The 24,686-nt window shown below is 29.7% G+C and overlaps 5 protein-coding genes across 5 annotated transcripts; 3 read left to right on the top strand and 2 right to left on the bottom strand.

The window, feature by feature from the left end:
• Positions 1-911: 911 nt before the first annotated feature.
• Positions 912-8,066, top strand: MKS88_004979 (zinc finger protein; the record flags this gene model as incomplete). The annotated part of the gene is made up of 1 exon (XM_067218197.1): positions 912-8,066. The coding sequence occupies one exon, from the start codon at positions 912-914 to the stop codon at positions 8,064-8,066; it is 7,155 nt and encodes a 2,384-aa protein (XP_067071355.1).
• A 1,024-nt stretch (positions 8,067-9,090) lies between these two features.
• MKS88_004980 (uncharacterized protein) lies at positions 9,091-9,912 on the bottom strand (the record flags this gene model as incomplete). The annotated part of the gene is made up of 2 exons (XM_067218198.1): positions 9,091-9,401; positions 9,720-9,912. 2 exons carry the CDS (start codon positions 9,910-9,912, stop codon positions 9,091-9,093), a joined length of 504 nt encoding a protein of 167 aa, XP_067071356.1.
• A 1,474-nt stretch (positions 9,913-11,386) lies between these two features.
• MKS88_004981 (DEAD/DEAH box helicase) lies at positions 11,387-14,232 on the bottom strand (the record flags this gene model as incomplete). The annotated part of the gene is made up of 2 exons (XM_067218199.1): positions 11,387-11,531; positions 11,624-14,232. 2 exons carry the CDS (start codon positions 14,230-14,232, stop codon positions 11,387-11,389), a joined length of 2,754 nt encoding a protein of 917 aa, XP_067071357.1.
• A 1,870-nt stretch (positions 14,233-16,102) lies between these two features.
• Positions 16,103-18,364, top strand: MKS88_004982 (uncharacterized protein; the record flags this gene model as incomplete). Its single annotated transcript, XM_067218201.1, has 6 exons — positions 16,103-16,531; positions 16,750-16,845; positions 17,124-17,198; positions 17,543-17,750; positions 17,992-18,080; positions 18,290-18,364. 6 exons carry the CDS (start codon positions 16,103-16,105, stop codon positions 18,362-18,364), a joined length of 972 nt encoding a protein of 323 aa, XP_067071358.1.
• A 1,201-nt stretch (positions 18,365-19,565) lies between these two features.
• MKS88_004983 (enoyl-CoA hydratase) lies at positions 19,566-20,855 on the top strand (the record flags this gene model as incomplete). The annotated part of the gene is made up of 1 exon (XM_067218202.1): positions 19,566-20,855. The coding sequence occupies one exon, from the start codon at positions 19,566-19,568 to the stop codon at positions 20,853-20,855; it is 1,290 nt and encodes a 429-aa protein (XP_067071359.1).
• Between the last annotated feature and the right edge of the window lie 3,831 nt (positions 20,856-24,686).

Genomic DNA, 24,686 nt, shown 5'->3' on the forward strand with positions numbered 1-24,686 from the left:
TAAATTTATTAATTTTTCTATCTTTTTTTTCTTTTTTTGCTTTTTTTTTTTTATTTAAACATTTTTTAATCAATAGTTTACATAATGTTTATTTATCCTAATTTTTTTTTCATGTTTTATTGACGCACATCCTTGTGTTCATAGAGTTAGGGGTACAATATACAACACTAAAATACGTACGTGTAATATGTTTGCATGCACTCATGTACGCGTACGCATCTATACAGTTACGCACAGCATTCCTTATTCCCCAGCATTATTAAGTAGATCTTCTTAATATAAAATTCGCATTTTTTTTTTTTTTATCTTTTTTTTTTTTTTTTTTTTTTTTTATCTTTTTTTTTTTTCTTTTTTTTTTTTTTTTTTTTTTTTTTTATTCTTCACTGTATAGTACTACTTTTAAATAACGTTTTCGAGCTTTCTACATTTTTCTAATTTGTGATATTAGCTCAATTTGGTAGATTAATTCTGATTTTTCTTTTTTTTTTTTCTTTCATCCTTTATACTATCCCATTACTGCTGTTATATTTTCTTTTTTTTTTTGCCGTTAAAAAATTAGTTTTTTAATTTTTAAAGCTTCACCTTATTTTTACAAAAATATATCGCTTCAATTTGGTCCAATTTTGCTTTAACTTTTGACAGCCATCTGTGAATGTGAGTGTATGCATATGCTTGTCTGTACATATACATTTGCGCACACAAGCATGGGTATATAATAAAAAAAAAAAAATATATATATATATATATATATATTAATACACATATGCACACATGTAAATACATATGCATACATCCATATATACATACGTACACATATACATTACTACAAAACGAATTTTCAAAAAAAAGTATAAAATAGATGCTTTCACAAAATTTAGAAATACCACTAAATTATTGCACCAAGTTAAAAAATGAACGAAGAATATATAAACGCAATATTAAAATTTAGGAGGAGTTACGATGAGGAGGTGGTACATAGTAACAGTGTGAAAGGGAAAGACGCTATAAACATTAATATTTACAAAAATGGAGAAAATAATTTTATAAACGTAAACAACAAGGAGGCAAGTGAGGAAATAGATGGGAGGATAAACGAAGGAACGGACGGGGGGATAAATGAAGAAACGGATGGGGGGATAAATGAAGAAACGGATGGGGGGATAAATGAAGAAACGGATGGGGGGATAAACATAGGAACAGACGGGGAGATAAACATAGGAGCAGACGGGGAGATAAACGTAGGAGCAGACGGGGAGATAAACATAGGAGCAGACGGGGAGATAAACATAGGAGTAGATAGGGGGATAAATAAGGGTGATATTAGGAAGTGGTATATACGCGAATTAACATGTTTAGAGGTGGAAAAGAGGGATGCCACCATTGAAATCAATAACAATGGTAAAAATTACGACAAATACAGTAGCAGCAATGCAAATGCAAATGCAAATGGAAATGATACTAATAATAATGAAAACAGCAAAAATAATAGTAGTTCCAATACTGGTTATAACCCTAGTTATAACCCTAGTTATAACCCTAGTTATAATCCTAGTTATAATCCTAGTTATAATCCTAGTTATAATCCCAGTTATAATCCTAGTTATAATCCCAGTTATAATCCTAGTTATAATCCTGACTTCAATACTGGCTGCCGTGATGGCCGGAATAACGAGCTCAGTACATGCGAAGGGCAGAACACAAAAGAGATTGATCATTTCCTCAACGAAGGAGAATTAAAAAATTATTTTTTCCATAATAGTTTAAGGAAAAACACTAAAAGATTGGATAACGTCAATTTATATTCAACATTCTGTACGAATAGAAAAAATGAACTTAGAAAAACATCAATTTGTAAATATTGGTTAAAGGGTATATGTGCAAATATAGTATGTAATTTTGCTCATGGGGAACATGAACTAAAATATACATATGGTGTTTACAAGACTACTATATGCAAACATTGGAAGAGGAACGGAGTATGCTCGAGTGGAGTTCACTGTAGACATGCACATGGGGAAAATGAACTTCAACCCAAAAATTTACCTGTACATTTATTAAAAAAAAAAATTAATTTAAAAAATAAATATAATATGGAAAATGTGTTTCTTAACTACAACGATGTTCACAAAGTGGGGTTTGATATAAACAATTTGAGCAGTGATGGGGATGGGAGTAGTCTAATCAGAGGTGGAAGTGGGAGCAGCCTAATCGGAGGTGGAAGTGGGAACAGCCTAGTCGAAGATGGCACGAGAAGTAACCTATGTTCCATTATCAGACATGATAATCCCGCTGATACTAACAGTACATGCAGTATAGAAAATAAAAGAGTAAGTATTCCCACAAATAAGGAAATTACAAAGGTGCCTTTAAATTTAAGTTTATATAAAAACGGGGAGGATCATACCATTAGTTCTAATTTATCAAAAAAAAAAATTTGGAATTCTAAAATTTTTAAAGAAAAACAAGACGATAACTACCAAGTTGAACACAAATTATCAAAATTGTTCTTAACCAATGCTAGCCAAAATATTAGTTATATCATAAATAAGATACAGAATATTCGTACCACAGAAAATGGCAATAGTACCAATGATAATAGTAGTGGTAATAATAGGAACGGGGTAATTGGCACCCTGGAGATAGGAGCACCGCCTGGTTACGGCGGTCCGATGGACAGCACAAATGAAATTAGCGGAATGAACGAAATTAGCGAAATGAACGAAATTAGCGAAATGAACGAAATTAGCGGAATAAATAAAATTAACGCAATGGAAGCCAAGTTAACGAAGAAAGGATTTGAAATTAACAAGACTGATTTCCGTAATAGCAACGGGAACTGCCAAGTAACATGTACAGATAAATTTATAAATGCAGAACGAAGTAGTAGTACCGTTGACGATGGTAGCGCACCGGACGGTAGTGGGAACACCATCATGAATTCCAACGTGAATTGCAGTGCTAAGGTTCTTGTCAGTGTGAATGTCAATGATAATGTACTTTCCAGTTTGGATGCCAGCGTGAATACAAGTGCGAATGCTATTGCGAATGCTAATGCGAATGCTAATGCGAATGCTATTGCGAATGCTAATGCGAATGCTATTGCGAATGCTAATGCGAATGCTAATGCGAATGCTATTGTGAATGCTATTGCGAATGCTAATGCGAATGCTAATGCGAATGCTAGTACGAATGCCAGTGATAATAGCCCTGACGGAGGTGTGCTTAGTAGTAGAGACAGGCACTACCAGAACGAAAATAATTATAACAGACATATATTCAATAATAGCATTAATAGTATTAATATTGATAAAAGCAATAACATCAGCAAAAGCAGTAAAAGCAGTAGTAACATAATTGGAATTGCCCATAACAGCAGCTTTAGCGCAGTTGATGGGAAAAATAGAGGTAGAGCCATCCCTAGTGCAAGTAACCACAACACACACTATGTAAATTACAATGACGATATTGTATATGATCAGAATAAAAATCTTTTCATTAGCACTCTTGACAACTCAAAGGATTTAACTAAAAATGAAATATATAATAAGAAATTATATTCAATGTACATGCATACATTACATAAATTATCAGAAAATGTAAAATATACAAATAATGAAGAAAGCTTTTCTAACATGTCTAAAAATATTAACATGAACAGCATGAACAAATTAAAAGAAAGCATTATAAATGTGGACAATGAAAAGAATAAAATTATGGTTCTCAGTGATGACCACATAAGACTTAACACACATATGGGTATTGATACTACTCGTAATAATTATGATATATCTAAAAAATACGATGATAATATGAACACAGATGAATATATCTTGAAGCAGTATGAATTAGAACCAAAACAGATGGAGTTAAAGTTGATGTTAAAAAATATGGATTCCATGTTGTTTAGTGAAGAATGTAATAGCAGTGAAGCAAATGTATGCAACAGTAACACAACGGAAAAGGACTTCCCCAGTAACTATGCCGCGAGGGCTGGAGATGGTGGTGCTTCTACTACAAACACTGCTAACATCGCGTCTAACACCGCTTCTAATACCGCGTCTAACACCGCTTCTAATACCGCTTCTAATACCGCTTCTAATACCGCTTCTAATACCGCTTCTAATACCGCTTCTAATACCGCTTCTAATACCTATTCTAATACCTATTATAATACCCATTCTAATACCCATTCTAATACCCATTCTAATACCTATTCTAATACCTATTATAATACCCATTCTAATACCCATTCTAATACCCATTCTAATACCCATTCTAATACCCATTCTAATATCCATTCTAACACCAATTCGAATATTGCTGCAAATTACACACATTTGAACGCCGACGATGCTGGGGGCACTGATGAACAAAATAGTGGTTTGCACAGCAGAGATAACACAAATGATGCTGAAAATAAAAGTAGAACGAAATACCTTAACGCGTTTATAAATTTTAACTGTAAGTCGAACCAGTGCAAATGTGAAAGCCTCAGTAATGAAAGAAACATTACATACATAAACAAAAATAATAGTAGCTGTAGTAGTGAGAGCAATAACGATAATCATAGGGATAGTAATAATAATAATATGGCTTATGAAACGTATAGCAATATTAAAAACATGCACATGGTCAGCACAACGAACAACAACGTGGGTAAAGATTATTCACTGGATTGTTTACGGAGTAGTATTGCGAACAGTTATGCAAAGAATGGTACACATATTTATAGAAATAGTTTAACGTCTCAAAAGTTCAAGAAAAATACAATTGAAGAAGAAGAAGAAGAACAAGAAGAACAAGAAGAGAACGTAGTTTATTATGACAATAGTGGCACATACAGTAAACAAGGAAGTAATTTAATATTTGGAAATGACGGCTCAAATAATTACATGAACAGTTCAGATTTCTTAAGAAGCCAAAGTAGTAGTCCATATTTAAGGGGATGTAATAATAGGCACAATAATATATACAATAATAGGTATCATAATAGATACAATAATAGATACACTAATATACATAATAATATATACAATAATATATACAATAATATATACAATAATATATATAATAACAGATATAATAATAGATATAATAATAGATATAATAATGTAAAATTGATGCATAACTTGACAGTGAATGATTGCATAGTACACCCTCTTCGAGTAAGGGAACATGTGTGGAATGGCATTGACGGGCGGGAGGAATCAAACTATAAGAACGAAGAAGGTGGTCAGGAAGCAAGATATAAATATGTAGGAGATGGTAATGAATCAAACTGTAATAACATATACGATGCTGACAAATCAAGCTATAAGAATGCAAACGATGCTGATATTCCAGAAGATGATAAGAATTATTTTTTCCCGAATTGTAGAAAAGTCTTTAAATGTTTACATGAGAAAGATGTAAATTATATGAACAATGGTAAGGAAACAGATATTATAAATACAAGCAAAGATGAGCACAACATTCCTTTTAACGAAATGAGGCTACAAAAGGATGTTTTAAAAAAAGAGGATAAGTTTTACCTGTACAAGTCAGAAGAAAACGAAGGGAATATTGTACCTAAAAAAGGAGAGAGAAATAATGTGTTGTATCACCCAAGTGACAAAGGTAACATAAATAAAATAAATGTCAGAAATGATAGTAGGAAGATATTGGATAACTACAATTGGGTCAAATTGGCAAGGGAAGAGGAGTTATGTAGTAGCAAGAATTGCATATCAGACGATAGTAATAAAACAGGAATGAATTGTTTCCATGATGGGATGGCTAGCTATGGTAGTTATAACAAGCATGACAACTGCAGTTATAGTTATATGTTGAACAGTATTACAAATATAAACAGCAAAAAGAAGAAGGACAATGAGAAAGAGAACGAGTTTCCAAGTAATATAGAACAAAGTAATTCTTTGGAAAATTTGCTAGGTGATAAAAGGGAGGTAATAAATTACCTGAACAAGAATTATAAAAACTTTGTTAACATAAAAAACAAAAGCTACGAATTGTATGAACAGAATAATTTAGATAAAGAAAAAGATTTAAGAAATTACGAAATAGGTGAAGAGTCCAAGACACATTTTATACATAACTGGAAACACACAGATAAAGAAAGAAAGGAAATATATAATATGAAAAGGAAAAAAGAAAATCAAAATGAGCATATGGTACACATGCAAATATTTCCAATTAGTAGTTTTTTCCCTGTTCGTAAAGGGAATGAGTCGCTTAACACAGGACAAATCAGTAATCACAGTACCCCCCCAACGAATAGCAGTAGTAATGGTAGTAATAATAGTTTCAGTGGTAGATTTAGTAATGATTATATTTTAAACGATATGCGGTTAGAAGGAAGTGGGGGAAAAGACAAATTGTTATCCCATGGTCATAATGATGTTTTTAAAATGAACAGCCAAAATTTTATTCCATCGTTAGAAAGAAATAAAAAAAATAATATATACGATGAACTGTTCATCCCTTATGAGAAGAAGGTAATTAATAAACTCATTAACAGTGCTATGGGACGTAGTGGAGATAACTGCACAGATATCTGTCATGGTAGAATGAACATCGCAAAAGATGCCAACAATGGCAGCAGTGCTAGTATTGCCAACAATGGCAGCAGTGCTAGTATTGCCTACGATACCAGTATTCCAAGTAATTCCATACACAGTAGTATAAGACTGCCTGAGCACAATGCAGTAACAAGTAATAATGACAATGACTGCACTACTTGTTACGGAGGATGCACTAGCTGCAGAAGTGACAACAGCTGTAGAGGCAATCATCTTAGTTGCCTTAACTGTACATGTAATAATGATGAAAATGATATCATAAAATATTTCCATTTTAAAAATTATAAAAATAATATATGCACAACATGTAATGTTAGTAATAAAGAGGATGCAGTAACATACACAGATGAAGTTATTGATATCACTAGTAAGAAAACAAATTTTCCTTTTGAAGAATCAATTAGAAGTAGTTTTTTCACTAACGACTACATATATGACTTACTTCAAAGCTCCACTAGTAATCTAGGGACTGATAAAAGTAAATGTTGTGTGTGTGGGGATAACAATGAGCAAGTTACCAGGGAAACCTTAAATGTAATAAGCCCTTACCTGAACAGTGCAGTGCCTCCGGGGGAAGAGGTGGATGAAATGGAAGATGTGGAAACAAAAGATGAGGAAACAAAAGATGAGGAAGCAAAAGATGAGGAAGCAAAAGATGAGGAAGCAAAAGATGAGGAAGCAAAAGATGAGGAAGCAAAAGATGAGGAAGCAAAAGATGAGGAAGCAGATTACTTAGCAGTATATAGCACAAAATGCGCGCATACGGGAGGTAAAGAGTCAAAAAAATCATCAACCAAGTTGATTAATCTAAATAATTTACTAGGTAAGAATACAAATGAGCAAAAATGGGAGCATCAGCAAAAACAAAATGAAGCAGAGGAGAAAAGAGGACAAAAAAATGAAAGAGTTGAGGACAAGGAAAATATAAAAAAAGATGATAAGGATAAAAATACAAATCGTATGCTTCTCCTCTTAAATTGTGTGGAGGTGCCACACAGAAGGGACAACATTAACAATGAGAACAGTGGAAACAGTGGAAACAGTGGAAACAGTGGAAACAGTGGAAACAGTGAGAACAATGAGAACAGTGGGAACAATGAGAACAGTGAGAATAGTGGGAACAATGAGAACAGTGAGAATAGTGGGAACAATGAGAACAATGAGAACGATAACGATGCTCGAGAAAAGGGGAGTTTTAATATGCTAGCTAATAACTCAACAAAACTAATTCAGCTCGAACAGGAAACGGAGGGGACTTATTATGACTGTAACAATACCGAGGAGGTAGAGATGGGTGAAGAGGGCAGTAAAGGTAGCACAAGTGGTAGGGGAAGTAGAAATGGTAATACCCGAAACGCTGGTGGCATAATGGAGAAAAATAAATTTCAAAAAATGGGCATGTATGAAACACAGAATAACCAAATAATTAATGATAATGATTATAGTAACATGTACATTTCAAGTGCTAAAAGTAAGATGCCCTTTTGAATTGTTCTCTATGTTTTTAACTATTATTATGTAAAACAAAGTTCGGCAGTTATTGAAATATATATGTATTTTAAATTATTTACCCACGTGCAGGTTTGCATGGGGGTATATGTGTATGTGTGGGTGTATATATGTGGGCATGCTTATACACATATATATATATATATTATATATATATATATATATATATATATATATGTATATGTACAAGAGCCCACCCACGAAAAAAATTCCTATTTGATATAATTAGTGACGACTTATAAATTTTGTGAAATATATGATTCCGTAACTACAAGAAATTATGCATACATAATATATTGACTTAAATGTAGTAATAAGAAGGAAAGAAAAAAAAAAAAAAAAAAAAAAAAAAAGCGGAAGTTTGTATGATGTTTTATCTTGTGACATTCTGCGTGCAGCATTCTACGAGCAAAGTAAAAACTTTTTGTAGCTCAACGCTTTTTCGTTTGATGTTTTATATCTTATCGTTTTAAATACCTTTTAAGTGTGTAAATTTTTTTTTTTTTTTTTTTTCTATCATTATTTATTTCATTATTCTTATATTTGCAAGTGTTTATTCAAAGAAAATTTTAATTTCTGTATTATGGAAAAACTTAATATAGTATTGATAAATTAAAAAAAAATATAAAGTAAATTGTGCATGTTACATGCTTGATACAGAATATATACAAATATTTATGTTCGAAATAAATCTTCAACTTTTTAGCATATAATTTGTATGAATTAACCTCTCCCCCACTTCCCTCAAAAAAAAAAAAAAAAAAAAAAAAAAAAGGACCTGATCAGGCAAGGGAGTAATCAAATGAATACACGTGGAAATGCGCAAAAATTAGTAGTTTAATTTCACTAGGAAAAAGGGGCACATATTATTACATTCATATATAGGTATATGGATATGCTTATACATATATACGTACGTAAACGAATACATACAATGACGTCCTACGTGCGCACATATACATATATACATATATATATATATATCGCGTCGTACGAAAAAAACTTAGGACTTGGTTAACATACTTTTTAATTTCTGCAAAATGCTTTGTTTCAAGTTAGGCTGCGTAAAATAGTTAGCGGCATATTCATAGACATCGTCTGGTTTCTCTTTCAATATATCACACAAGAAGATATGTATGATGTATTTTAAAACTTTATTTTTTTTTAAATACATTTCATTTTGCATTATTTTGCGTATTTTAAAATTTTCTACTTGCACTTTTTGCTCCTCGGACAAATCAAATAAAAAGACTTTTTTTTTTTCAAATTTATTCTTATCATGTTCTCTCTCAAATATGATATGTTCACCTTTATCTGTAACAGAATTTTTCATTTCCGTTATTATTATTTTCCAAGTAGATGCATGTTAGATACAAAAATGTTGTAACATGCGCAACGTGAAACAAAAGAATGGGACATGCTTAAGACGTCCGATGGATTTACACATATGCCAATGCATATATGTATATATACACACATATATATATATATATATATATATATATATATGTACACCCGTACACACTGATACTGCTACGTTTAACGTGCGTTTTACGAGCTAAAGCTTAAATTTTTTTTTTATCTTTTTTGTCACTTTCGCACGGTTTACTACTAAAGGAGCGCAATTCTTACCATCAGTTGACGAGTTATTCAGATTATTCGTCAAGAAATAGCTAGGTTCAATTTTTTGAAAATCGAGTGAAGAAAATGCTAGATTTCCATTTAAAGAAGTAGGTAAATTAAGAAACTTATCATCCGTCTCATTTTTTAATTTTTCTTCAAAATATATTATAGAATTATTTTCTGACGTATTAAAATTATTCATTTGAAATAAGTTTTTTTTTTTTTTTTTTTAAATATTTTTCTTTTTTTTTAAATATTTTTCTTTTTTATGATATTATAAGGTGAAAATTTTAACATGTACATGTGTTCAGGAAAAAAAAAAAAAAAAAATGGTAAAAAGCTTGATGATAATATAAATTAAACAAGGACTTTTTATATATATACACATTTTTTTGTGCTTTCTAATTTGTACAGTTATGATGATCATATTTGTAGTTTTCTAAATGACAATGAAATATGATAAAAATTGGCAGGATCAAAAACACATAACCGTGCTAAAATAACGGCATATAAAAATTCGAGCGTAGATATTCCTGATTTGCACATTTATTTACCGACATACATACATGCGGTCTTGCATATCCCCCCACACATACATGCACGTCCTCATGAGAATCTATATTGTGAGCACGACAGAGATTCGCACTTGTGTGCGGTACAGCCAAATATGCAAAATGGATTAAAAAAAAAAAAAAAAAAAAAATATTATGAACGTTCATAAATAATTATTCGAACTTATTCTTGCATGTTCATAAAATTTTAATAAAATTATTCCACCATTGTATGCATCGATTTTATCATATCACTTCTTAATATTTTTACTCAATTGAAAATTAAGCTTGTCCACTTAGAAGTTATTCGGTGTTCTTAGGACTATATAAATTGATTTAAATACACATTTCGAAAGCTCTTTTTTCTTATGGTTACAAATGGTATAAGGAAATTTTTTAAACATTAATGCCGTTAAATTATTCGAATAAATTAATCTGATAAGTTACTCCCGACAGGTGTAAACTGTTTATTTATGGAATATTAATAAAAATTTAAAACGGAACAAAAGGGAAAAAGCTATAAGTAATCTGCGCGCACGCATACGAATAAATAAACATGTATATACGTACATACATACACACACACATATGTATGTACATGTATATATATAAAAGTATTCATGTTATTAGGAAACGGAAAGGATAAAAAAGGCGCCCATTCCGAGGGACAAGAACAAAAACTTAAATGGAGATGGCATAATTTAAAATATTTTTAAAACAAACAATCAATGCGGGTAATTCAAAATGTTCCCACAAAAGGGGGAAAAACGGGGAAAGTAGGTGAGACAAAAAAGATAAGAGACGAGATAAAAGACAAATGACAAAACAAAAAAGGAACAAAGGATAAGAGATAAAAGACAAAAGTGGGAAGTACAGTGTTGCACCATAATTAAGGTGCAGTACATCCTTTAACGAATTTAAGAAATATATAACATAATGAATAAATAGCAAAAGAAATAAATTAAGTGTAAATGCAGCCATTCGTAAATGAGGTCATGCGCGCATGGATATTTTTCAGTAGTGCCGCCTCCGCTATTACAGCCCGACCTGCTCACCCTTTTTCAATAAATAAAAATTGTGCAAACTTATGGCTACATTCGTATGTACCTCCTCTGATTGCTCGCTTCAGTGTTCCTGTTCCTCTTCCTCTTCCTCATTTTCATTTTCATTTTCATTTTCATGTTCATTTGCATGCTCTTTTATTTTTATTTTATTTTTTTTTTTTTTCGTTGATTTTTCCCCAAATGATGATCGTAATTTAAATTGCTGCCTTGGAAAGAAAGACGATGTCTATTTGTTAAGGGCATTTCACCAGTTTTAAAATAGCAAATAAATTTTTTTAATAAACTTGCCAATATCCACTGATCGAGCTGATCAAAGAAAGAAATCAAAATGTGGATATAAATATAGGTATGGTGTAAAATAGTCTGTAATACTTCTTCAGTTATTTTAAATGTTGAACATATTAAGGATATATTGTTTCCTTTCAAATACAGAAATAACAATATAGACAAATATAATTTATTGTATTTTTTCTGAACAAGGTCATCAGTGAAAAATATATTTTTTTTTCTGTTAAAGGACATATTTTGATTTTTTAAATTTAACATATTTATTATATCGCTATCAAATTTTAAAATTTGAAAAATGATATGTTTGGTATAATTATCTACAAATATTATGGAAAGCAAATTTTTTAAAAATGGTAAATAATAAGTAAATGATGCAATATTCAAATTGTAAGATGAACAAATATAACATAAATGAAAACTATTATTATAAAGATAAATTTTGTCATAATATTTTATTTCATTTAATAATTCTACTCCAAAAGATATTGTGAAATTACTTATACATAAAGACTTACAAAAATTCGTAACTCGAATTTTCTTATTTTCTATTTCTATACACTTATATTTTATTAACTTGTTAACCACATAATGAATATCTTTTTTCTTTCGCTCATAAAATATTAATTCATTTTCTGTGAATTGTTCTAAATTGATATCCCCAAATTCGTCATTAAAAGTTCTTTCATCTTTCTCCTCTTTGAGTTGAACAGACGAACGAATACTACCCTTCGATGCACTCTTTTTATCCACCCCTACATAATTAGAGCAATTAGCTGCACTGTTAGCGGCACTAGTAATGGCAACATTGATCACTCCGTTTCTACCCGTGATACCCCCCTCTCCTTGTTCTGGCTCCCCACTTTTGACTATCTCGATAAAATATAAAGAAAACGAAAACACAGATACAATATCATGAAAAGACATTGGATCATTCAACAAGCAGATAAACTCAATTATGTACTTTTCCAACTGATCGAATGAACTACTACCATTCATGGTGCTTTTTATATGAATAAAATTTTTTTTAAACATATCTAATATATTTTTCTCTTGCTTCTTTTCAACAAAAAGAAAAGAATCTCCCTTATTTAATCTGGCTGCTCGACCTATCATTTGTTTATACTGAGTGACTGTTAAAAAGTTATCAGCAATAAAAGGAGAAGAAATTAAAACTCTGTCTACTCGTAAATTTAGTCCAACAGATAAAGTAGATGTACATGTTAATAAAAACAATGTTTTTTCTTTATATGCTAATTCGAGTAGCTTTTTTATAGAATTACTAATATCGCTATAGTAATAACATATACCATTATGTATATAATAGTTCATTTTATCATATGTGTACTTATCAATGTGATATATCTTATCGTTTAGTTCTCTTCTTTTTATTTTAATCTCTTCTGGGATATTAATGTCATGGTAGGGAAAGCAGCTTAAAAAAAAATTATTTATGATATTAATGTAATACTCGCAATTTTTTTTAGTTGAACAGAATATTAATGTGTTTAGCTTATCTATGCGGCTGTATAGGGCAAAGCAAAGCAGGGAACGAACCAAGTTGTTGTTTGTGGACAGACTTCTTCCTTTCAAAAAATTCGAAATGCTATTTTGTATGTTCGTACTACGTTCACAGCTGCTACCACTTCCAGAGATATCCCCATTCCTTCTGTTACCACCATCCTCGTCGTCTACTTTCCCAAAATCGTATACACTGCACGAGTAGGAAAAGGAACCAACCTCTTTTTCCTTTTTGTAAACATCCCCATTGCATATGTAATGCTCCTTTATTTCTTGTGGTCGATAAGACGAAACGTATATTCTGGCGTTCATCCATTCCCTTAATTTGGACAAATTATCTAATGTACCACTCATAGAAATAATTTTTATTGTGGGTCTTTTTTTATTTAAGTATAAAATTTTAGAAATAATGTTCTCTATATATATACCTCTCCCTCTTTCACTTATAAGATGAAATTCGTCAATTATTACAATGAAACTATGACAACAGTTCTTATCTTTGTGCACGTTTTTATTCATTGTACTAGAGTATTCTTCCCTTATGTTGTCATTACACCTTGTACATACTAATTTTTTCTTATTTAAATAACTATTTAATTTCTCATATGTACATAAAATTATATCTGTATTAGTGAATTCGGTACCTATCTTAATATCTGTACCAATACATATTTTTTTAAAATATGCTATTTTTTCATTTATTAAAGAATTTAAAGGAAACAAAAAAAAAATTTTTTCCGTTTTTTCAATTTGTTCAAAAGCGAAAATTTCTGCTACTAAAGTTTTTCCACCTGAGGTCGGCGCGACGAATAGAAAGTTTTCCCCTTTTTCCCATTGTACTTCTTTTAACTTAATTAAGCATTCATGCTGCCAGGGGTAGAGCTCATTTATGTTTTCCTTTTTGTAGTTGTCCAAAATTTGTTTTTTTAAATAATATTTGTTTAAACTGTAGTCTGCTGTGGGGTTTGTGTAATTTATGGGAGTATTAGCATGCCTTATGGGAGTGTTCGCTGCACTTGTTGGCGGCTTCAAGTCATCTTTTGAAGAATTTCTTTTTGGGTCCAATAAATGCTCAAGTTGTGTTATCCAGTTTACGTTCATTTAGGGTATCCCTGTAAATACGTTTATACCCCTACACACACGTGCTTACACTTGTGCCCATGCGCTCGTACATGTACTTGTACGCACGCGTGTAGCATACGTACGAATATAGCATACGTACGAATATATGCACACATACACATATACGCATAAATGATCGTGTACATATGGGCACATACTAGCTCTTTTTCTTATGCGCATGTGCATACTGCGATATATCCTTCCGCTCAATGCGTGTGTGACAAAACTCGGTTTAAGTTACACTGACAATGCAAAAACTCACATGAGGATAAAAAAGGAGTTCGTTTATGCACAATGGATGTGTATAATATTAATTAGCTGCTCGTAAAAGATTTTTCATTCTTCTATTTTTTTTTCATTAAAGTTATTTTTAAGTTCTCGAGGCGCGGACGAGAAGGGTCAATATATATATTTTTTTTATTACCTTATTACGTTATTGCATTATTGCATTATTCATTATTACAGTTTTGCATATTCATTATTACAGTTTTGCATATTCATTATTACAGTTTTGCATATTCATTATTACATTTTTGCATATTCATTATTACAGTTTTGCATATTCATTATTACATTTTTGCATATTCATTATTACAGTTTTGCATATTCATTATTACAGTTTTGCATATTCATTATTACAGTTTTGCATATTCATTATTACAGTTTTCATTATTTTATTATTTCATCCCTTTTTTACTCTTTTTTATTGCTTTGTTATTTTATTTTTTTTTTTTTTGGTTTTTCCTTTTTCGGGTGTACTTCGTTATTGCTCCTTTTCCACTTCACATCAGTTGAATACTGCAAAAATATTGCAGGTATGTATGTGTGCATTTTATGCTTCGACAAATTAGAAACGGTAAGTACCAAGATGCAAACAAGAAGGAGCAAATCAATAAGTTTAAGTGCAAAACAAAAAAAAAAAAAAAAAAAAAATTTCACAACTTTCAAAATCAGTCATAATGTTCCTGAACAAGACATAATTTTTTTTCTTTTTTTGCCTGACAAGTAATAATTTTTTTTTTAGCTAACCATTTTATTATTATTTTTTTTAAATAGAAAAAAATAAAATGAAGTGTCATTATGTAACCATGGAAGGAGAACAAAACGAAAATGCGAGCGACAAAGGTTATACTTGAAAGAAAAAGAAAGAAAAAAAGAAATACACATCTTAAGTACTAATTGCAGTTTTTCTTCTTATTCGCCGCTATACACGTACATAAATGTATATAAATGTATACAAATGTACATAAAGATACATATATATACATATATATATACCCATATGTATATATGTGTATTTGGGTACGTTTTCTTCCGTTTTCTTTCCTTTTCCTCCGCATGTTGCTTCATCCGCTCTGTTTCTTATTAACGAAGCTTACCAGAGCTTGACCTAATAGTGGGAGCCTTCCTTTTGTTAAAAGCACCCCTTGCCGTTCAAAATGCAAAGCATAAGTTTTGAATTACAAAGGGGAGGGAGAAAGAATTAAGAAAATACCACGAAATAGTTATGAAAGTAGAACATAAAAAGGACGAAAAAACTACATAAAAATTATGAAAAAATTACTAAAAAAGAGCAAAGAACAGGAAATTAAAAAAAAATAATAATAAGCCTGGATGTGCACAGTACTACTGTGTTATATGTCAGGGTGCGGGCAGCATATGTACGTGTGTATCTGCATTTGCTTATGCACCTCCCTCTGCTCCCTGTATCCCCTACACCACTTAAACAGCATATATATATATATATATATATTTATATTAACAAATGCATGTTCGACAAGTAGTTATAAACAGTTTTCTTTTCCTTTTCATCCCCTGCGGCTTGTACAAACAAACATTTGTTACAGAAATGCAAAGCTTCTTTGATGAAATAGAAAATATAGCTAACGAAGATATTGTGAATGATGATTTTACAAATATAGAAACCAAGTTGAACAAAAAATGCGCTCAGATAATTGAAAAGAAGAAAAATAGTACGACCTTACCGATACAATCAAAAATTATTCTTTTCCTAGAAGAAATAGATTTCATTAATCATACATTAAATGTGTATGAAGAGGAGAAAGAAAGAGAAAAAGAAAGAGAACTTAGGAGAAGAGTAGAAAGAGAAGAAGATCATGAAGATGAAGACAAGGAAAAAATAAACAAAAAAAAGAGGAGGGGAAAAAACGAATCTAACGAACAGTTAGGGAAGGAGGTTTCCAAAGACTTGGATGATATTTTAAAAGACGTAATTTATTTGGAGTTGGGTCTTAAGGAGTCTGAAAATACGAACAATGTAATGGATGAAAAATAGAAGAGGCTTGAGAAGAGTACTAAATGTACTATGTAATACATGTTTGCTTATATGTATGTAATATAAGCATACCACTATGAATGCAACATTGTACTTGTGTGCTTATTCCCGTACTGAGTGTATTATGTTTGTTCTTCTGCACTGGCACGATCGTACGATGCTGATGGATACGACTTATCACTTTTTATACACCTTTTCAGACAAAAAAAATATTGCTCGAAATTAGTGAAATATTAGATAAAATAGAGAGCAAGGATTTTGTGCTAACAACCAAGAAGTCCTTAGACATAAGAATAGTAAATTTAAAAAAAAAAAAAAAAAAAAAAAATGAATGAACGAATGAGCCCAAGTGCATTATTTTAACTATTTCTATTCGTACATATGCGTTCACAACTTATTGATGCAGTGAAAATATTCTTTAATATTGTCAAAGTGGTATGTAGGCATCTAATATGCATTTTGCTTACATTTTCGCATACATTTGTGTTGCATTTTTTCCCATTCTTTTTACCCCTTTTTTCATAGTTTTTACCTTTTTTTTTTGTATTTTTTTTCTCATCTTTCCCCTGTATAGGATGATTTTCGGAAAAACGAAATAAGTGAAACCTACTTTTCAAAAAAAATAAACGAAATATACCAGGATACACTGGTAAGAAGTATGCACACGCCATTCTGTTCATTCGATGTTTGGAATGTGACGATTATAACGCGTACAATGTAGTACAAAACCAATGTAGGCTGTCTTCAAGCAATTTTTTTATTCACTATATATTTATTATTAATTTATTATTTGTTCGTTATTTGTTTATTATTTGTTCGTTATTTGTTCGTTATTTGTATATTATTTGTATATTATTTGTTTATTATTTGTTCGTTATTTGTATATTATTTGTTCGTTATTTGTTCGTTATTTGTTCGTTATTTGTTTATTATTTGTTTATTATTTGTTCGTTATTTGTTTATTATTTGTTTATTATTTTTTTTTTTTTCTAGGCGCAGTTAAATTCTGAGCAAGAGGACGGAGCAAAGAGGGCAAATGAGAGTATCAGCGAAGAAACAAAAAATAATTTTGTTGATGAAATTCCACATAGCAATTTAATTGTGTCTTCATCGGTAAATGATGATACTAATGAAGGCTCTAAGGGTAGTGGACCTTACCCCACATATGGATATAACGGAGCAGGAGAAGGGCGAGCAATAAGTACGCGCAGACGTTCCCATATATACATAACACGCATGTGTGTTACGCTCATACGTGCATACATACATATACAAACATATGCATACATATATTTACATATATACAAGTACCTACGTACTTACGTACTTACGAATTTATGGGTGCACCCTTGGTCGGGGTTCATCTGCATGGACACACGCAAAAAAGTTATAAATGAAAAAATGTACATTATATATTCTTGCTTTGTTCCTGTTATGTGCAGGCAATAAAAATACAGGAAAAAAAGCGAACACGAGAAAAAATAAGAATCAGCAAAAAATAGAATCGTCAAATTTTTTTCATAAAAAAAAGGTACATAAATGGAATTCGCATAAATGGATTGTGCAAAGTATTTAGTGTAGTTCGTGTGAAGTTATTGGACGTTCTGCATTTACATGTTCATGTGAATTTGTATATGTGCACGCGTATGTACGTGCGTATGTACGTGCGTATGTACGTGCGTGTATGTATAATACATATTCACAAATGTACGTGTGTGTGGTTCCCCTTCTTGTGTACAGCTGAAGTTAGTAGAGAGGTGGCAGAAAGTAGCGGAAGAAACGAAGCTAAGGAGTGATTACGATTCAAGTAGCTAAATTAATATATCAGTTAAAATAAAATATAATTTGGATGTTTTTATAATATGGTTTAGTTCCAAGTTTGTGATGCATGCGCATTGTTTTTTAAGCCCTCTGTGTTTTTATTTCTCATTCCACGCGAGTATGTTTGCATGGGTATACATGTGTACGTGTATATACGTGTGTGTGTGTACATGTAAGCCTTTTAAAAACAAGAGAGCCCTGTATATGCACATTTCACTCCAAGTGATAAGCATACATATATGTTTGCATGTTCCTTCACTACGAGGAAAAAAAGAACGAAAAAGTATGAGGTAATTGTTGCTGAAATATATGGTGTGCATTTTTACGAGTTCATTTTTTTTTTTTTTTTATAATATCTATTTGTTCTTATTTATGTAGACTTTTTCACCTTTTTGTTTTAAGTTATTTAAATTTTATTTTATATATATTTTATTTTATATATATTTTATATTATATATTATATATATTTTATTTTATTTAGATATTTTTATATTTATCATTATTCTTATTTTTTTTTTTCTCCCCCCCCGTTTTTCCCATGTGTTCCCTAAATTTTGCTATTTAAAAATATTTTAACTTATTGTGTAGCGTTGTGATTGATATTACATCGTCTATACTTTTCATTTTTCATAATATTTTATCTGATAGTAATACTCCTTATGATATTACTTATAACTGTATTTTATCCTTTAATGTACTTTTTATTATACGTCGTTTTATTATACGTCGTTTTATTATACGTCGTTTTATTATACGTCGTTTTATTACACTTCCTTTTATTGTACTTCCTTTTATTATACTTCCTTTTATTGTACTTCCTTTTATTATACTTCTTTTTTTTTTATTTCTCTTTATTATTCTTTCTTTTTTTCTTTTTTTTTTCTTTACTGTTGATTAATTACGAAGCATATACCTTTATCTTCGTTTACTGTACAACGAAGGATGCCGCGTTAATATTATTTTTTTTATTTTTTTTTTTTTTAAAGAATTTAAAAAAAAATTATATTGCCATTTTAAGCAATCAATTATTGTTGTAATTATTTCTCTTAAGAGGGAAATAATATATTTTCAATATTTGGGACTGGTTGAACAACGCCTTCTCTCTTTATGTGCATTTTACTTGCCTTCTAATTTTTTCATCATACATTTACATTTGTACTCACTAATTATATATGGATAAAAGAAGTTCTCTAAGATGATCTGGCGAAGAAACTTTTTTCTGAACATGTCAGGTAATAAAAGAATGCATAGTTGTGATATAGGGGGTAAACTGAGATATTTTTATAATAATTTGAAGAGATACAAAGGCATTTCGAGCGAAGCGGGGTTTCATAGTACTAGGATTGACGGGAAAGTTGAAGGGGGGAAGAACTCACAGCGTATGTACTTTAGAAATCATAATTTTATTGATTTCTTTCGAGATGAAACTAGAAATATAGGTATAATAACGTTTAAAGATATAAACGATAAGAAAAATATTTTTCACTCTTTTTTAGAGGAGCTGAAAAATGTTATTGAACATATTAATAATGTAATAACAAATGAAGAGAATAACACATTTTACATTAACACCTTTAAAAAGAAAGAAGATGGTCTTAATAATTATAACGACAATGATAATTGTAATGGTAGTGAGGATAACTATTTGATGAGAAATATAAGGAATAGAATTCCTTACTATGATAACAAGTTGAAGGTCTTAATTTTTAACAGCACTACCTGTGACGCATTTAGGGAAACAGAGAGAAGCCCCACTTTTTTAAGCTCGTTAGGATATAATTCCTACCTAAAGGGGGATGAAGAAAACAATATAAATATAGCAAACTCCTTTAGGTACCTATGTAATGCTATTCAACATTTACCATTAATAACTGTGAGTAATATTAATGGACAGTGCCATAATTGCGGAATGGATATCATCCTTTCTACAGATTTTCGTATATCTAATAATACCAGCAGTTTTGGATTTGATAAAACTTATGCCGGGTTATACCCATATGGGGGTAGCGTGCAAAAATTGCTCCGACATATTCCTTTGAATTATTCAAAATATTTATTATTAACAAGTCAGGTAATTAATGCATATGATGCATTAAAAATTAATTTAATTGATATATGTATAAATAAAAATGAAGATTTCTTCATAAACAATTCAAATATTTTTTTTGAAGAGAAATTAAATAATACACAAAAATTTGCCATCATCAAGGATAACATATTAAAACATTTCAACAATATATTTAATTATGATTTATTTCAAACGAAAAAAAATGATGATAGTTTTGTATTTACCCTTTTTTTTGCTTTCCAATTTTTATTTATACCAACGCATATTTTACAAAACATCAAGTTAAGTATTAATGAAGGGATTCAACTAAATGATATCAACTCTTATTTGGATTGTGATAAAAACATTTTTGAAAAAAACATAAATTCGTCACAGCGCCTGGACATTTTAAATTATATAAAGAGGAAAAGCAAATGAACTGTACATAAGTGTGTACAATGAACGAAGCATGGTACAATATGGTAAAAAAAAAGGAAAGAAAAAAAAAAAAAAAATTGAAAAAAATAAAATTGTTACTCCTTATCCATACCACACATCTCAATGCATATATATACACCACTGCATCACTAAACGACAAGTAAACATTTAGCACTTCCCCTTTTTTTTTTTTTTTTTTATTTCTCATTTCGGTAAATGTATTAAAAAAAAAAAATATATATTGTAAAAAGTTAATTATATATAATTACAATTTTTTTTTTTTTTTTTAAATTTTTTTCACCTAGACTGATTATGATGTTTTTCATTTTTATTTTGAAAAAATCTTGCCCGCTAGGAGTTAACATACATCAATAAATTATAAAAAAATTTTATTTTATAATATATTTTTTTTTTTTTCTTTTTATAACTCTTCTTTGTATGTATAAAATATTGGGGAAGCACTTATGGTATATATGTGCTACGTTAATTTTTTAACTTGTCCAAAAACGTTTCTCCATTTCGACAAGCGAAATGAGTGGTCTCTCTCCCCTACCCTTGCACGTCGTTGCTACTGTTGTTATTACATTGCTTTATTCTTACTACTTCTTCATTTTTACTTTATTCTATTTACATATGTATAAAATATCATGGATGATTATATAAAGGTAAATAATTTTACGCTACGTTTGCATTTCATAACTCGCATATATAAACTCAACCACAGTCGTTCTCATGTATGCAGGTGTACAGAGTTAACGAAAAAAAAAAAAAAAAATCAATAAAAAAAAAAAAAAGAACCACAAAAACAGTAATGTATACTACTACTTGTGCTTAATTTGTTATTATTTTACTTCGTATATAATATACAAATACATTTCTCTCAGATACGTGTTTTATTTATATGTACTGTAGATCGAATATATATCATCAAACGAAATGCAGTACTTTTTTTTTCTTTTTTTTTTTCTTCTGTGTCTATATCGCATGAAACACATATATATTATTTCAAATTTTATTTACAAAAAACTTATAAATAAAAAAAAAAAATATATATACATGAGATTTAAAATATAATTTTTATTTACCCTCATTTATTAAAAAGCAGAATGGAAAAGACTTATTCTTACATACACGTGCAGGCAATATACCTGCACTTTCATGTGTTGTAACACCTCTCCTTTCTGTAGCTTTGCAAGGGATGAAATAGTGCGGCACAAGTTGATAATTACATGTACACGTTCATTTTTTTTTTTTTTTTTTTTTTTTTTATGTGTGTGTGTAAATTTAAAAATTATTTTAAAAATGGGTAAAACAATCTCAAAGGAGAAGGATCAAATAGACGCGCATAAATATACATACATACGTATGGGCATCCATTCGTTCCGCTCGGTTTCACTACACGCATAAATGCACAATTCTCATATTCTTCGTTTTATTTTTTTTCAGCTAAAAATATTTTTTCATCTCAATGTTATTTCAGTAACACAGACCAAGTTTTTCATGTCATCATTAAAAAAATAAAAGGAGGAATTAAAACCGTTTGTGCTGTTTCTGTTGTTTGCGCACTTTTTGAACAGTTTTGTTTTATTTCCGTTCAAAATGAAATATGTTCATGTATGAATAAAACGAACGTACGTATGTACACGTATGCACATATATACGAATGCATGCGCATATAAACCTATGCATATCTGTTTGTCTGATACGAACACGAGAAGTTTGAGTTAAAAGTTATCAAAATTCCAGCTGGAAAATCAGGTAAAATTTTTTATTGCAAGAAATTATTTCCACAGTATATTTGATAAAAAAGGAATATTGTAGAACTCAAAAATCTTGCATAACGTTTTGTTTTTAAATATCTTGTTTTCATAATTTCGCAATATGTACACGTGAATTTAAGCATACACATATATATATATATATATGCTGCAAGTGAACTCTAAGAATCAAATACAACGGTACAAAAGCTCTTTTAAATAATATACTTTTCATGAGTATACTTCCTCAAAAATGCAGTTTTTCACAATTCGTATATGCGTACACAAAATATGAATATATATATATATATGTACATTCATTATATATATGCATATATGCACATGTACATGCTTTCTTTGCTCTTTTGCAAAAAAAAAAAAAAAAAATCAGATTTTTTCTTCATCATTTTCTTATCTTCAGACCCGAAAGGCTTTGATAAACGAAATATAGTTTCATCAGCTTTTTTTTTTTTTTTAGGAAAACATACAAATATAAAATAATATCAGTATATATATACATATATATATATATGTGTACATATATATGTATATGTGCATATTTCATTTTACTTTTTGTAAAAATAAATTATGAATAGTAAATATGTAACACTAATATTTCATATAAAATTTATTACCAATGCAGGTAAAAATGATTGCTCCCCTTTTTTTACTAAAAATTACACGAAATTAACTGAGTAATAATACAGGTAACTTTTCAAAAATGTAAATAAAATAACATGTAAAAAGAATTACGAACATATGGGGATAAAACAACTATTATGTTTTCTAAATTAAATAAAAAATTGACGAAAAACTGGTGAAAAATAAACGAACAGTGAATATAATTAACAATATATAACAAAATAAATTATGAACAAAACAAATTATAAACAAAATAAATTATAAACAAAATAAATTATAAACAAAATAAATTATAAACAAAATAAATTATAAACAAAATAAATTATAAACAAAATAAATTATGATCAAAATAAATTATGATCAAAATAAATTATGAACAAAATAAAATATGAACAAAATAAATTATTAACAAAACAAATTATGAACAAAACAAATTATGAACAAAATAAATTATGAACAAAATATATTATAAACAAAATAAATAATAAAAGAAAAAAATACAAAGCGTAAGTACATAAATTTAAAAAAATACATATGCCAATTGAACTGCATTTGCATTGGCAAGCCTTTTTAATGAAATGGCTGTTTTAAACGTTTGCGCATGCCAATAATAATATTCATATATATATAATATGTATGTACCTATCGTATACATATATCGGTTCTTTTAAAATAAAAAAGCATCAAATCATTGTGGGTGGCTAATTAGCACTCATATTGTATTCCTCTTGACTTACCAATTTTAATTCACTGCTTTATTTCGTAAATTTATCAAATACATACTACTTGAAGCGAATCGTTAAGGTAGCCAACGGAACGGGTACAGATTAACTTCTTTCGTACTATAATTATATATACATGTTATATTTATTTATACATGTACAGTATGGAATACTTACGAACTCGTGTTTATGAGCTATAAGTGCGTATTAAATTTTCAAACTTTTTTCATGCATATAAAAAAATTTATTAATTTGTATATATATATATTATAAAGACATCCACTGTATAAGGCTTATTTTAAAAAAGATTAAATAATATATTTATATTCATATATAAGGATCAAACATGGAAGTTCTTTTTTTCTAAAAAAAAAATATATTTTCTTTTTTGCTGAATGAGCATAAGAGCATAGTGCACATTGCACAGTTTCCAACAAAATAAGCAAAGTTTAAAAGGAATCGCTATAAATATATACGCATGTACGTGTATATATTTCCATACATATATATATATATATATATGTACATTTGAATACATACGTATATGCATGCGAAAAGCTAGCTTTCCCCCGTACAACTGACTTTAAAACACTCCTTTTACGATAAAGGGAAGGAGAACAAAGTAAAAAAAAAAAAAAATGGCCAAACGAAAGAGATCAAATTAAGCGCTTTACTTCGCTTAAATGAACAACCTGAATATAGCTTGACTT

This window comes from Plasmodium brasilianum, chromosome 13 (assembly GCF_023973825.1).
Source record: "Plasmodium brasilianum strain Bolivian I chromosome 13, whole genome shotgun sequence".
In the NCBI taxonomy this organism is placed as follows: domain Eukaryota; phylum Apicomplexa; class Aconoidasida; order Haemosporida; family Plasmodiidae; genus Plasmodium; species Plasmodium brasilianum.